The following is a 14,912-nucleotide window of genomic DNA, read 5'->3' as shown; positions in this document are numbered from 1 at the left end:
GCCTTCCCTCGCTGAGCTCCAGGGAAATGCCTTATTTCCTGCAGTTCTTGGATAAGGTCAACAGGTTCCATCACTGGACAGCTCCACAAGTAATTTTCCCAAATCTGAATGCAGATTTTCAGCACTCTAAGCCTGAGGTGACTGGAAAGGCCCTACATCACTGCCCCATGCCAGCTGCCACCTGGCTGTGCATGAAGTTTGGTATTTGCAGCTGGAGCTGTTTGTCTCTCCCAGCAGGTAATAAAATCACTGAGCAGTTTCCTGATTTGCACTATCCAAATGCACCTGAATTTCTAGCAATTTAAGCCTGAATGGAACCTGACCTGCAGTGAATGCATGTGGAAGTAGGACTGGGTCTGTTAAAAATGTTTATATGAGCTGGGGTGGAGGTGCCTCGTGTGGCTCCTCTTGAGTGTGGTGGTGTGGGCACTGTGATGCTTCCATCCTGTCCTGGTAATAGGATTAAAGATCACTGACTGTTCTTGATGATAAACATGTCTGCAGGCTGTTGCAGCCACAGACCTGAGAGGAGCATTTTTGGGCAAAATCAAAGATGATAGTTTAAATCAATTAGATGGTGTTTAAACCACCTGGGATCTGAGACTTGGATCCTTGTGTTGCGCCACCACAGGGTACCACAGTGTATGTAGGAATGTGAGTATTGTGTGCATATTGGGTCAGGCGTGTGTTGGGAAGTGGCTTTTTGATGGAAAGAACTTAAAACATCATATATTGAACAGCACTGTGATGTGGGAGCTGGCCCAGGTTGGTGGAAGAGAGGTGCCTTCTGGGTGAGGCAGAAATACTGTAGCAACAAAAGAAAATACATGTGGCAAATGTGAGCGTGGGTGCTCTGGAGTCACAATGCTGACCCACAAGCTGCTGTGACAAAAGGAATTTGAGTTAAGAAATCAGATGCTTTTTCTGGTTGGGTTTCCCAGCGGCCCCAGCCTCAGTTTCCCTGAGCCACTGATGTCTTTGCCATCATGTGCTGTGCCTCGTGTGCTGGCCCATCTGCTGATGAACCTGGTTCTTTGGGTCAGTTCAGGCTGTGGCTATTCTGAGAACCTTTTACTTTACTGTCTACCCATAGTCTCTGGTTTCTGTAATCTAATATTTGGGGCATCAGTAAAGATATTTAAGCCTTTTGTTATGATTGCAATAGCACTGCAGCTCCTTTTCCTCTTGGAATGGGCTCTGACACCTGACCTAGGCTGCTTTTGGGCTGTTTGACTATTAGGGATGAAGCACTAGCTCTGCACTCCTGCGGGACCTGGCACTGGGCAGTTGGATCAATCCCTGCCTGGGGTGTTTCCAGGTTCCAGAGTGGTTGCAGTGTGTGCATTTTGCATCTGACAGTAAGAGCCTCTCAGAGCCAGGTCATGGCAAGGGGGGAGAGGTTATTTTAAACCCTCATGTCTGAGGAGCAGTGATGTGAGCTCTCCAGCTCTTTAATTACTAGTTTTAAGCATCATTAAGGAAAAGGAATGGTGGCTGAACAACTGTGGAGCTGTGGCCATGGCGCAGCTGGTGAACAGCAAGGGCACAGTCAGGTTGTGCCATGGTCTCTGGTAGATGCCAAGGGACTCTGATCTGCCTTGCTGTGACCCAGGGATGCATTAACCACTGCATGTCTGAACTTCCCTAGTGGCTGCTGTGGCCCATAGGGGCTGGGGAGGAAAGAGAATGTCTTCTCCAGTGGGTCTGTGTTCTGCACCTTGGTAGGATCAGAACTACCTGGAACCATTATAAATAGAGCAGGTAGAAGCTACTGACCTTGTAGCCCTGCCTCCTTATAGATCCTCTTTGCATGGCTGCTGGGAAGCTGGTGAAGGATTGGTGATTAGAGAAAGATCTTCTTTTGGGGATAGTTCCTTTCTTGTTTCCACTTAGCACAAGGTACCAACAGATGGTTCTTGGTTGCAGTTCAGAGCGTGACTAAAATTCATTTTTCAGGCACTTAGACAAATGGGATTTATTTAATTTCTCTCCCTTCTCTTCCCCCCTGAGCTCTGTTCTAAATCTCCACATTCTCTTTTCCCTGCAGAATGAAGTGGAGCTGGGAGAGCTGCTCTTGTCACTGAACTACCTACCAAGTGCAGGAAGACTGAACGTGGACATCATTAGAGCAAAGCAGCTTCTTCAGACAGACATGAGCCAAGGTTCAGGTAAAGGGCAGTGCATTTCTCACATTACTCATGCACAGATTATGTGTGCCTTTAAAGCAGATCAGTGAGGCTCCAGTTTGTGGGGGACCCAGGGGGATTTGATGCTCAGTTCCTGTTCATACAAGGCACTGGATGTTCATCTTATATGTACAGACAACAATAATGAAAGTATGTGGAGCACTTACTCTGAGATACAATGGAGGGTTTGCCAAATTTAAAAGGAAGACCTCTGAGCCAGGCTGAGGTGAGGAACCAGGAGCTTTGATCCCGCTGTGCTGTGCTGTGTGAGGCAGCCCGTGGGCATTGCTCCCTGCTGGCCCTGGGCACTCTGGCTGGGAACTGCTTTGTGCCTCTGTCCTCAGGTGGTTTTCCCGTGTTCCTGCCCCAGCCTCTGCTGCTGCCAGAATCTTGGCATTTTCCAGAAAGAACAGTGTGCTTGGTCTCTGTCAAGGCTGACATTAACTGTGGTTTTGGCAGGAACTGTTTTTAATCCGGCTGCCTGACTTTTGTCCCCAGTGCAAATCTCTGGGAGCAGTGTGGGGTACCAGTCCCAGGCATTTCCAAAGGGCATTTCCCAGCACAGTCCATCCCTGTGGTGCCCAGGGTGAGCAGGGCTGCTGACTCATGATCCCCACAACACAGGGCTGTGCTTTGTGCTCTTTGCCAGATCCCTTTGTGAAAATTCAGCTTGTTCACGGATTAAAGTTAACAAAAACCAAGAAGACCTCCTGCATGCGGGGCACGATAGATCCCTTCTACAATGAGTCCTTCAGCTTCAAGGTTCCACAGGAAGAGCTGGAGAATGCCAGCCTGGTGTTCACAGGTAAGAGTGCTGGTGGGATCGGCTTGGCTCGGTCAAGCAGCACTTGAGGGTGTGCAGGAGACTGCTCGTCCCAGCCTGCAAGGGGTGCCCATCACTGGGGTCTCCTGGGCAGCTTCATTAGCACTCTGTCCTCTGCAGAAGCTGTCCCCAGCATTGCCAACCTGGCTGGGAGTCCGTCCTGTGCTTAATTCAAAATGCTCCTGTGCAGAGGAAGAGGAGGAGCATTAATTGCCCTTCTCAGTGGCACCCAGCCTGGGCACAGAGTCAAACCTGAGAGAACGAGAGGAGAGCAGTGAACAATCACAGAGCCCAGGCACTGATAAAATAACTTCTGGTACTTGACATGGTTTACTGGCGAGAGGATGCACCTACAGGTGTTCCACAGTGACCTCAGCTGTTCTGTGAGCAGGGCTTGCTCATGCCTTTGCTTCTAAAGGGCTGGCACTCCGTGCCAAGCCCTGCAAGGCACATCTGAGATGACCCAGATACAGACCACAGAGCCTGGGGGCCACGAGCAGGCTCAGAGCTGACCTCACCCGAGAGCTTTGTCAGTGCTGGAGATGCTTGGCTGGGATAAGAATTTCTATTTTTAAGCAGTTTCTGAATCTCCTGTATTTGTTCTCGAGGCATGAAGACAGGCAGTTGAGCCTTGCTGCTGTGAGCAGGAGTGGCAGAGCACAGGGCTGCAGTCCTAGGCCAGGGACCTGCTGAGCCTGGTGGCATTCTCTGCCTTTTCCCACCATAAAAGTCGTGAGCAGGGCTGCAGGGACCCCTCTGAAGGGTGGGGTTCCCTCCCATGCCGTGACTGCACCCCCCCAATGGAGTTTGGAGCTCAGGCACCATCAGGAGCAGGGTCAGCCCTTCTGGCCCTCTGCATAAGGGGCTGGGTGGTGGGGCCTACACTCTCTTACCACATTGGGCTCTCATGCTTCACAAACACTTTTTTTGACTAATTTTCCATCATTTCTTTTGATGAAAAGAATCTGCTTCTGAAAGGATGCATTTTGAAGTTTTTTTTTTTTTTCTACATGAAAGATACAGGTGTCAAAGCTGGTTCAAGGAGACTTATTCCAACCCATTAGTTTGTTTCCAAACATGTTATAACAAAAAGTGATGCTGATTAGCAGCTTAAATTTTGCCCTTCATGCTCAGCAATTTCCTCAGCAAAACACCTATAGTTAATCACTGCTTTTCATGCATGTCACCCTGACTGTACCTTGCATGTGCAGTGATGAATTTGTTCTTGGAAGCTTCCATCAGGTGATCTTGTGACAGGTGTGCATCACTGGATTCTTTGTTTTCCCCTTTTCCTGTTGAGAGCAGAAAAGGCAAACAGAGTAGCAGCTCTGCAGTTGGGAGGGTGAGGGGAACTCTGCTCCTCAGCACAGTGAATGAAGTTGGGATTAATGAGTGGATCTCTGAGTATTTTTGTGTGTGCACAGGGGTGTATTCCCAGCAAGCCAGTGGGAAGTTGGCTGATTCATCACCCTGTCACGCAGCTGGGCTTCAAAGCTGAGCCTCATGAGTGAGGCTTCATTTTCTAAGTGACATATTGCTTGCTTTGAATTTGTAATAAATAATCCCAGGCCAGAAATGTCCCCAGCAGTTCCAAAGCTGGGAAGGAATGTGCAGAGCTCTGGGAGGAGCAGTGGGGCCAGGTTCCCCTGGCTGCCCTTGGCCTGAGGGGTGAGGTGCAGGGTGGGCACGGCGCTGCCTGTGCTGGGGCTTCTGCTGTGCCTGGGACACTCTGGTGTGGGGTGTGTGGCTGGTGTAGCCAACAGAGAGCTGGAGCCAGGGCTGCTGGTCATGTTTTTGTGTGTACAGCCTTCTGCTGGGTCATGCCTGCACTGTCTGTCACAAGGAGCTCTGGACCAGGGGACATGGTGGTGCTGAAGGTGCTGAGCCACGTTCAGTGCTCATCCAAGTGACAGATTTGCTCCTGATGGTGGTGGAGGTGTGTCCCCAACAGGGAGTGCAGCACCAGTTTATTCCTGTGTGCATCTGTGGGGGTTCTGCTGAAATGAAATTCTGAAGGTCTGGGAAGGGGGTTGTGGAGTTCCCACAGAGCTCCTTCTTGGCACCCTACAGTATTATTCAGCTTAAGGGCTCGTGGAGGGCTTGGGGATCTTCTGTTAAAAGATAATCAAGAACAAATGTTTGGCAGTATGGATATCTTGCAATGTGAGCATCTCTATTTTGCGTCCCTGCATAGCAGGGGTGTAGTTTTGTTTTGTTGTTTTTTTAACTTAGGTGCTTTGGGGTTCTTTTTTGCTGCTGTGGTGGTTCTTTCTGTTGTGTGTTTTGTTTGGAATTGTTTTTTATTTCTTTTATCTTCTAATCCACATCTCTAGTCCATTAGGTCAGTTAATTAAATTTGCTGTTGAGTCAAAGTCCAATTGAAAAGCAAAATAATCCTGCTTGAAGGGTGGGTGATGATGCTTTGAATGGAGAGAGAGAGCTGTAAAAGCAGCCATGGGAGCCAGAAGTGAGTACGTCTTCAATAATTTAAAGGCACCTTTATTGTGGCTTTGTATTCTGGACCCAGTCTGCAGCTGTCTTTACATTGGCTTGGCTTCACTGGAAAGCCCTGGAACTCTGCCAGTTCCCATCAGCTGGGGCTCCTGGCTCCCTCTGGGGCTGGTACCTCACTGCAAAGGAAGGCACTATCCACACAACCTAAGATGAATTTTGTTTTCCCCCCCGTGTGTTTTTCTCCCATGCATCTTGTATCAAGCTGTCTGTGTTCAGTGCACTCTGGTATGGATTTCTCCACTGTTTGCTGTGAGTTACCAAGGATTGTGTGTGCAGACCGTGGAGACACATGGTAAAGCACCATCCCTGCTGTCCTGGAGGTGCTCTGGAGGGCTGAACTCCAGACCAAACTCAGGGCTGAAGCACAGCTGGGTTTGGAGAGGGGCCCTGGGTGCCTCCAAGATGTGCACAGGACGAGCTCTGCGTTAGCCAGGATTGGAGGATTGGGCTGCTCCTTTGGTCTTTCCTCCTCCTTAGGCACACAAGGATTCAATACTGTAAATTATTGGCATTTACAGGCCAAAGTGCTTCTCCTTCCACACTGGTGCAGGACACCTTGTACCAGCTGTCTTCCTGCCTTCCCCTCTGCTCCTTCCTCAGATGCTACTGGAACGGTCACTAACTCACATGTCCCAGTCCAGTGCCCAAAATGAGGTGGGATGAGCTCTGGTGGAAATGGCCTCTCCAGGAAAAAGCATCCAGGGCCAGGATTTTGCTGCAAGTACTGTCTGTTGACAGCTTCTCCCCAAAAGAGGCTGAAACCAGGAAAGCCACTGATACTTACAACAAGTCTAATGTCCTGAAAAAAAAAAAAAAAAAAGTGAGGCAACAGCTGGTGGAGAGGATGTTTGATTTTGATTTACTTCATCAAACATGTTGTCTAGGTAATGAGCAGCCATATACATACTGTAACAAAAATGCACTCTTTTGGGTGGTTCTTTTTTGCACTTTCTGGGTTTTTTTTGGCAACCTGACACATATCTCCCATGTGCCATCTTCTACTTGAGTGCAGGCAAGTCATGGGCTCACCTCCTGCACAGAAATGGGGCAGGCTCTGAAAGGTGGGGTGTTCTCCTGACCATGTACACCCGTGAGCAAAGCTGGCAGGTGTGGGCAAAAGCTGTGGGCAGCACTGGCAGCTGCTGCCCAAGATCATTTCCATGAAGAAAAAAGAGTATTTGAGATGCAAGGGTAGCCTCTGTGCTGGATGATGGGCACCCAGAGACCCTGTGCTCTCCCCACTGAGGAATTTTGGGCTGTCCAGTAAATCTCAGTCTGCCAGAAAGCTTGGGCTGTGCAGCAGGAAGGCAGACTACACCTGAAACCTGAGCACTGTAGTATTTTGTTAATGATTATAATGCTGTTAATAACAATCATCAGTAATGCTGTTTGCACTGCAGTAAAGCCCAGATGGCCCAATAAAAACCAGCAGCACTCCAGGGCAAGCTGTGGCTCAGTGACTCCTTAGCATCTTTTCATCACTTACCATAAAAAAAGACAACCTTCAGCACTCACAGTCGGGGTTGTGTGTCTCCCCGAGGTCCTTGTGGTGGCTGTGTGTCTTTCTCCATCTAAATGAGCTGTTGGACATGTTTGCATGGCAGGATCTTTAGGGCTTGTTACACAGGCAGAGTGTAACAAGCAAAGAGGGAGAAATCATCTCCATGCCCTGGGTACTCTGTGCAATTGTAGAGGGAAAATCTGCTTTGCCTTCTGGCCTGGCTGAAAGGGCAGCTGAGCTAGGACAGCCCTGGGCTGACGGAGAGCAGCAGTGGGGCTCATCCCACTGCTGTTCCTGTCTGGAAGGGGGCCATGGCTCCAGCAGGGCAGGATGCTCTGCCTGGGGAGGGAAGCAGGCTGGGCAGGCTGTGCTTTTGGTGGAGAGCTTGACCTTGAAATGTGTGTGAGCTGCACTGGTGACATCTTCACAGTCAGCCCTGGCTGAGGGTGCAGCTCATGGGCACTCTGTCTTCTGGGAGGAATTGGTGATACTCCACACTTTTCAATATGTTTTAAAAATTGGCAATGTCTCTGTTTTCTATGAAGATTTAGGACCTATTTTTCCTTTTTTTTTTTTTTTTTTTTTTTTTTTTTTTTTCTTTTTTTTTGAGTATTTTTGTTCCCAAGAGTGTTGAGACTTTGCAGACCTGTACCTGTGGTTTCAAGGGCTGCAGCAGAGGGGCCCTGGCAATGCTAGCAGCCACCTCTGTGCCCCAAGTGCTCTAACGTGTGTCTTCAGACCCCTGGATAACTTTAATGCCTTATTCCAGGGCTCTAATTAACTTCCAGTTAATAGGCAGGACTTGATTAAAATAACAGATTGCTGTTCAATAGCAATATATACCTGGTTCCTCTGGTGGCTCATTTTCAGTTGGCCTTTAGGAAAATATGGGGACCATTTAATGAAGTTTGTATTTTGAAAGGGGAAAAAAAGTAACTGTTGGTGTGTATTGATAATGATGCAGTTCTGGGTTGCTTTCACTGAAATGTTTTCTTTTTGAAGCAATGCTGCCTGTTTCAACAGGATGCAAAGCTAGTGGGGCTTTTCAGTGGTATTTTTTTAATTAACAGACTGATTTCCAAATGTCCCAGTCAGCTGAGCAAGTTGAAATTTGATAAAGTTTTTGTCCCGAGGCATCTCCAGAATTATATCTGAATTCTGATTTCCCTGGCTATGTGGAAGTATGACCTGGAGATCCCAGCATCACCTCTAGCTGCTGTTTGCAGGGGTGGAAAGCACCGTGTCTGGAGTCATCACACATCTGCATTTTGACTTACCCAAGTCTCCTTTCTCCTCTTGCTTTTGCTTTCCCACATGAAAACCCAACATTCAGGCACTTTGTCTTTTGCACACAGATAGGGAAGAAATCTCTAATATATGAGTCAAAATAAACTGTTTTTTTTTCCCATGCTGGAATGCAGAAGGAGGATTTGATTTCTCTTTTGAAATACTATCATGTTGGGCACCATAACATCTCTTAGATGGACAGATAATTAGACAACTCACTGCTAGAAAATTGTTTCTTGTAATCTATTAAACATGTCTTTTGGAAGTATTGGACTGTCTGTATATTCCCCATATCTAGAGCTCAGGAGCAAAATGGGATCCCTGATTAAACCTGTGTAATCCTATCTTAGCCAAAGGAGAAAAAATGGAAAAAAACCACTGATGTCAGCACTGTGTTTTCTGGGGCTTTATACCTGTTTAATTTAGATCAGAATTTGGCCTTTGTGTCTGGTGTTATAAAGCACTTCATTCATTTATGCAGCAGCCACCATACGGTCCTTGGCCAGGCCTGGGGAGAGCAGTGAGCTCCTGGCTGCTGCCTCCCGCCCTCCCAGGCCTTGCTCCAGGGCTGGTGGCCACACGAGGTGGCCCAGCAGGTCCTGTGAGGACACTGGGAGAGGGGCTCAGGGAGATGTGCTGGCAGGGGAGACCCCTGAAGCCCAGCAGAGCCTCTTCACAGTGGCTCTGGGTGCACTCCCAGAGGTACCAATCCCCTTTGGGAGGAGAGGGGGCCCCACTGCTCTCCGTTCTCTGTCCCTCTGTGACTTGCTGGTCTCCATGGCAGGTGCTGGTGGTCACCTGGAGCAGGTGACAGCAGAGGGTCGGTCAGAGAGGCTGAGTGGGGTCCTGCAGGCCCAGTCCTGTTTTGGGTCACTCAGGGAAGATGCTCTGAGGCTGGGTTTGGCTTTTTGCAGCAGACTGACTGCTTTAACGAGGAGGAGTGAAATGCCATTAATCAGGGTGAGAGCAACAAGATGCTGACCCTTCCTGACCCGATCTGTTGCTTGCTTAGAAGGCAAAATTAGATTCATCAAGTTGCCTGACTTAGGTAATAAATGTACTGCATCTGATGTGGCAGAAACTGCCTGTCCTGGAGTTCTCTGGAATCTTTTGATAATCTTTTTCTCCTAAAGAAAGGAGCAAACCTCCTCTCTCCAGGCTGATGATAGGTGCTTGCTCCTTTTGCCAAGCCTCTTTAATTTAAGCAGTGTCATGGCTCTCCTGCCCTCAGCCCTTCATCTTGTTTGTCTCATGCTGCACTGAAAGGAATTGTTCAAACGTCCTGCAAGGCCAAAATCAGCCTGTGCATCAAATGAAGGAAGGTCTGGGTGGCAGGAGCTGCTGTGGGCAGCAGAGCAGTGTCTGGAAATGGAATGCCTGTGCCTGGCCCCGTGGCTGTCACAGCAGATGGATGGTGGTGCAGGCAGAGGCTGCCTCTCCTGCGTGGCTGTCCCTGCCTGTGTTTGCAGGTGCTGTGTGGCACTGGTGCTGGAGCCTCTTCCTGTGAGCTGTGTAAATATGCTGTGTTAGACCTGGGGCTCATAGTGCAGAGAATTAAGTTGCAGTTTTAAAAAAAGGGGAATTGGAAGTGGCAAAAGCCAGCCATAGATACTCCTTTCCATATCCTCTGGGCTGTTGCAACAGATGCATCCAGCCCATTATTCCAGTGTCTCCTGATGAGGTCATTTCATGAGGTGTCATCTCTGCATGCCCTTGAGATCTCTGCAAGGCACACTTGTGCACTTGCCCTGCCCCCTGGATCCTGCTGTCTGCTCCAGGACTTCCCTGTCCCTGTCTGAGAGCAGACTGTGGTTGGGCACACGCCTGCTTTGGGGTGCATGTGCAGGGAGCCCCAGCCAGAGCACAGGGGCTGCCCCTGAGGGAGGTCTCCCAAGAGTCTCTTGCTGTGGCACTGTCCCCGTGGGGCAGCAGCTGGGTCTGTGTGTGCCCAGGGACTCCAGCAGTTCCCTCTGGAGCTGGGCAGGTGCAGCCACTGCAGGGAGCAGTCACACAGAGGAAGGCTGGAAGGGGAGTTTAATGTGCCCATCAGACCCTGGTGGAGATTAAATTGATAAATGGGAAACCACGGCATCTTCTCCTGTGCTTTTCTCTCCTCTCTACTAAATATGACAGGCCATGCTGGAGGAGCAAGGGCAGGATTTGGGCCGTGCCTGTGACCTTCTCAGTGCGCATCATTAGCCCAGCTGCTGCTGCTCCTCGTAGCACCTCTTTGTGCTAAACAGCCTTTTAATATTGATGTCAAGCAGTTCTGCAGCAGTTTTCAATCCTGTTTAACCTGGCAGCTCAGCCCCACTGGCTGACACAGAAAGGGCTGGGCACAGAAAGGGCTGGCACTGGGCACTGGGCACAGAAAGGGCTGGCACTGGCCACTGGGCACAGAAAGGGCTGGCACTGGGCACTGGCTCCTGCCTGCCAAGGATGGGTGAGGCACTGCCTGACTGAGTGGGCAGGGATGTGGAGGGGGCACATTGTGAGACCTCACCAGCCACTGAGGCTGAGTGGGAAGTGCTGAAGTGTTGATGGGTCAGTGCCAACAGGGTTGTGGTTCTGCCAGAGACCACACAGTCCCATGAGATCTGTGTCCTCAGGGGAACTCTGCCCCTCAGTTACCTGTGTACAGCCTTGGGCATGTTTTAGCTGGTTTTTCTTTTCTCTGAGGTAAATGGCTTTAATTGCATTGCAGGTGATGGTGTAGGTGGCTGAAGAAGAGTTAACTGCTTGCGGTGCAGCTCTCAGCTGTTGCAGCACGCTGACATTCCCCTGCTGGTGTTCCCGGAGAGGCAGCAGCAGAGGCGCTGTGTGGCCGTACCGGGCGGTGCAGCACAGCCAGAACTGCGGAGGAACTGCTGAGTAACTGCTGAGTAACTGCTCAGCACACCTGGCAGAGCGTTTGCAGGAGAGGCAGATGTTTCATGGCCCCAGCTGCAAGGTTGTCCCCATCCTGTAAATGATACTGATAGCCTTGAAGTTAGCTTAAGGAAATTTTCTTAGTTAATGCTCCTCCCTGGTCATTCCAAGGATGCTGATATGTTCAGTCAAAGGATGGATGATTTTCTGAAATGCCAACTTAAATTCTACTGTTGCACGTGACTCATGGATGACGATGATTTGCAGTTGTGCTCTGCACAAGTGCTCAGTGTGCAATTCTCAGTGTGGAGGCAAAGGAGAGGAACAGGTGAAAGGCGTTTTGGCTGGATCTGGTGCCAGGGCTGATGTCACCCAGGCAGCCTCATGGCTTAATTACATAGTGCCATGGGAAACAGCTGGCTGGCAAGAAGTGATTCCATGTGACTGAAGCTGGTGGGAGACAAGGGAAAGCTCAGGCTGGAGCTGTCCCCAGAGCAGGTGCTGCTGGAGCTCCAAGGCCCATTGCATCTCTGGAAGTCCCTGTCCTGCTGGGCAGCAGCTCTTGGGTGTGCAGTGCCTGGCATGGCTGTGCCCTCAGCCCTGCAGGGAGCAGCCAGGCTGGGGGGCTCAGCCTTCCCTCCTGTGCAGGAGCCCTGTGGGGGACATGGGCCCTGACCCCAAAGGAGCATTTCATGTGGCACCCAGGCCCCCATCAGTTGGATATGGATCATTCAGGAATGAATGCATCAATAAGTTCATAACATGAAAATGTTTTATCTACATCATGTACCTTGTCTTCAAGAATTCGACCCTTTTAATGGATATAAGTAAAGGTGATTTTCTTCTGTATTTCAGCATTTCTATTATAATGAATGTCTTTTTAAGAAGCCTTTCTGTTTCCAAATGTGTCCTCCTGAAGAGCAGCTGCAGAAGGAATTGGTTTGACCTCTGCTTCTTTAATTGCTTTTTGCTCTGTGCTGGCCTAGAAATGGATGTTGCTATTGTGTGAATTACTGTGACGGTGGAAAAAGAGCTCATAAGATCAGGTGTGTAGTTTCCATCAGGAAAATATGCTTCTTAAATGGAAAGCACCATCTACCAGTTCATAACCGGAGTCTGGGTCAGTCTGAAAATCCCAAATGTTAATTACTTTATTTTCTACTATTGAGCAGCTCCATGGTGTCACTGTTTTTGTGGCCAAGGGCAGATCGAATCTGAAATTTACTATGAGCTCCTTTCAGGCTCTGTCAGGGGATGTTCAGACATCAGGGAACACAGCTCAGTCCCTTGCACAGTCACCTGGACTCAGTGTGTGGCACAGTGCTCAACTGCTGCCCGTGGAGCTCCTCCACCTTCACCTGTTGTGGAACAAGCTGGAAGGAAAGAGCAGGGGCTCTTTACTCCCCCCAGGGCTGAAGGTGTGACTTTGTGTGGAACTGGCCCCTGTGCAGGGGGGGATGCAGCCGTGGGGGGGGCACTGTGTGCAGAAGCAGAGCTCTGGCTCAGGCTGCTGCTCAGCTCTGCAGGGCTTTCCTGCTCCAAGGGGCTCCCAGGGCTCCCCTGCTGCCATCAGCAGGTCACCTGGCAGCCAGGGCAGGGGCCAGCCCCGCAGTGGGGTGCAGCTCACCTTGTGTCCTGTGGGGCTGTGCCTGAGCCCCCGCAGTGCTGTGGGTCCCTGGGTGGCACACAGGGCTCTGTGTGTGCAGCAGGGTGGGCTGGCACTGCTGCTGCAGGGCTTTGCAGCAGGCTCAAGGGTCAGACCTGAGTGAAATCGGTGCAGCAGTGCCTGGTGCTTGTTGGTGCTCAAGGAAATGGTTCCTCCCCCTGTTTGAGAAGTGATTGCTGAGCCAAGGGAGGAGTGGGGGAGATGCTCCCCCTCCCTGTGTCAGGACAGGAGCACCAGTCTCTGCTTCCAGCTGCTCACCTGGGCCTGTGGGCTCCTGGCATTCTCTTTTCCAAGCTTTCTTGGAAGGGAAATGGTGCTCCTGAATGTGAGCAAAGGAAAGGCTTTGTTTTCTCAATGCCAACTCCAGCCTTTTCTTGGGTAAGGTCCATTCCACAGCTTGGTGAGCTCAGCCATCAGCAGATTGCTCAGCAAATCCTGGCCATTTAGCAGTGGAATACAGCAGTTAGCCTCCCAGAAAGGCATGCCCTTGAATTTAAAAGGCTTCTGAACTGATGAGTAAAGCTGAATTTTTGGCACACAAAGACCTCTCATCTGAGAAAGCCGCTGTGGTGAAGCTGTGAGTGTGTAAACCTGAGGTCAGTCCAGTGCAACCTCTTATGGTCTGTGTGTGAATGAGCATTTGGCCTTGGAAAATGTCTTTCTTGTTCCTCAGCAATAATTCTCTGTGCTGTCTACAGTAGTTAATGATAGAGCAACAATGCTTGTATAATTAGCCCATTAATACCCCAAAGGACTCAGCATGCTAATTACCTGACACAATGAGATTAGCAAGTTGCATTACAGGAATTCAAAATACCTGGATCAACAGTAGGAGAACAGGTGCCCTTAGTTAGCACACCTGCTTGTTTTACAGTCCTGGCATGGAGTATTTTTGAAGAATCAGCATGCCTGGGGTACTTCTTCTCCACTGTTAATTTATCCTGTGATTAATTGATGGCCTGTAAGGCTTCTTGGTTTAAATTACTTGGTGCTGTCTCCCAGGATTAGGCTTTATCTTCCTTAATTTTACATAAAAACAAAAAAATCCAAACCAAACAACAAACAAACAATCAAAACCACAAAAAAGGAAAAAACATCCTATTGAAAATATTGGTTTGGGGGTATTTTTACGTAATTTTATCACAATATTTGATTTCTGTAGGCTAATAAATCATAGCAAAACATGTAGTATAGTCCTACTAGCTACACCTGTGATCCATTGCCTTGTAGGAAAACTCATTAATAACCCTGACAAGCTGTGTATTAGTTGGAGATGGATGGCTTAGAATTCCTGTGTCCTCAGAAGGTGGCCTTTCCAAAAAACACCAGTCTGGCCTCTTGACAGAGGCACTTACTTGGCAACATGTCCTGATGGCATCAGCCCCAGATAACTGATGGTGACAGGCAGAAGAGATGCAGTCTTCCTGCTGGGGTGGTGAGCCCCACATCATTTCTAAATGTCATTTGAAGATGGACTTACAGGGCTCTGAGTTGCAGGGTAGATTTTTTAGAGCAATTATTTGAACAAATTACTTGGGCATTTGAAGGTTTGCTGTCACCTAAAATATCCAGAGGTAATTTGGTGAGCAGAAGGATCTCTGCCCATAAACTGTGTGTGTCAGAGCTGTCGGAAGGGATCAAGTGAGATGTAACCTGGCACTGCTTCATTTCAGGTGCCTGAGTCACCCGAGCAAGATCCCAGACTGGTACAGAGGTGAGGAACCAGCCCTGCAGAGTGTGGAGGTGGCAGAGGGGCAGGTTAAAGTAATGCTGATCAGTTGGGGGGTGTATTATAATAGGAAATGCACAGCTTTGACAAAGGTGTGTGGTTGGAAGTGAGGCTGAGTGTGTTGTGCTCGGTTTCCTGCCGGCCTGTGAGGGTGTGCACACATCAGGGTGATGCCATGGGGGTTCCCAGAGGTTGTTGTGCTGCCAGTGCTGGTTTCCAGCAGCCCTGGAGAGCTGGTGCTGCTGGCAGGGGCTCCATGCCAGGCTGAACTTGCTCTGGCTGCACCAGCCCAGCTGGATTTGGAGCTCCTGTAGACACTTGTCCTTAAAAATCCCTCT

At 49.5% G+C, this 14,912-nt stretch overlaps 1 protein-coding gene across 1 annotated transcript in view; it reads left to right on the top strand.

Annotated features, from left to right (window-relative positions):
- Positions 1 to 14,912, top strand: part of SYT17 (synaptotagmin 17) — a 34,651-nt gene that overhangs the window by 17,648 nt on the left and 2,091 nt on the right. Inside the window, exons 6-7 of the mRNA XM_053957718.1 lie at positions 2,048 to 2,168; positions 2,836 to 2,991. Of these exons, the coding sequence (XP_053813693.1) occupies positions 2,048 to 2,168; positions 2,836 to 2,991 (277 nt within the window). The remainder of the gene's footprint in view (positions 1 to 2,047; positions 2,169 to 2,835; positions 2,992 to 14,912) is intronic.

Source organism: Vidua chalybeata, chromosome 16, assembly GCF_026979565.1.
Source record: "Vidua chalybeata isolate OUT-0048 chromosome 16, bVidCha1 merged haplotype, whole genome shotgun sequence".
Classification (NCBI taxonomy): domain Eukaryota; kingdom Metazoa; phylum Chordata; class Aves; order Passeriformes; family Viduidae; genus Vidua; species Vidua chalybeata.
Note: the sequence above shows the minus strand (reverse complement) of the source record. Positions and strands in the feature narration are given on the sequence as shown.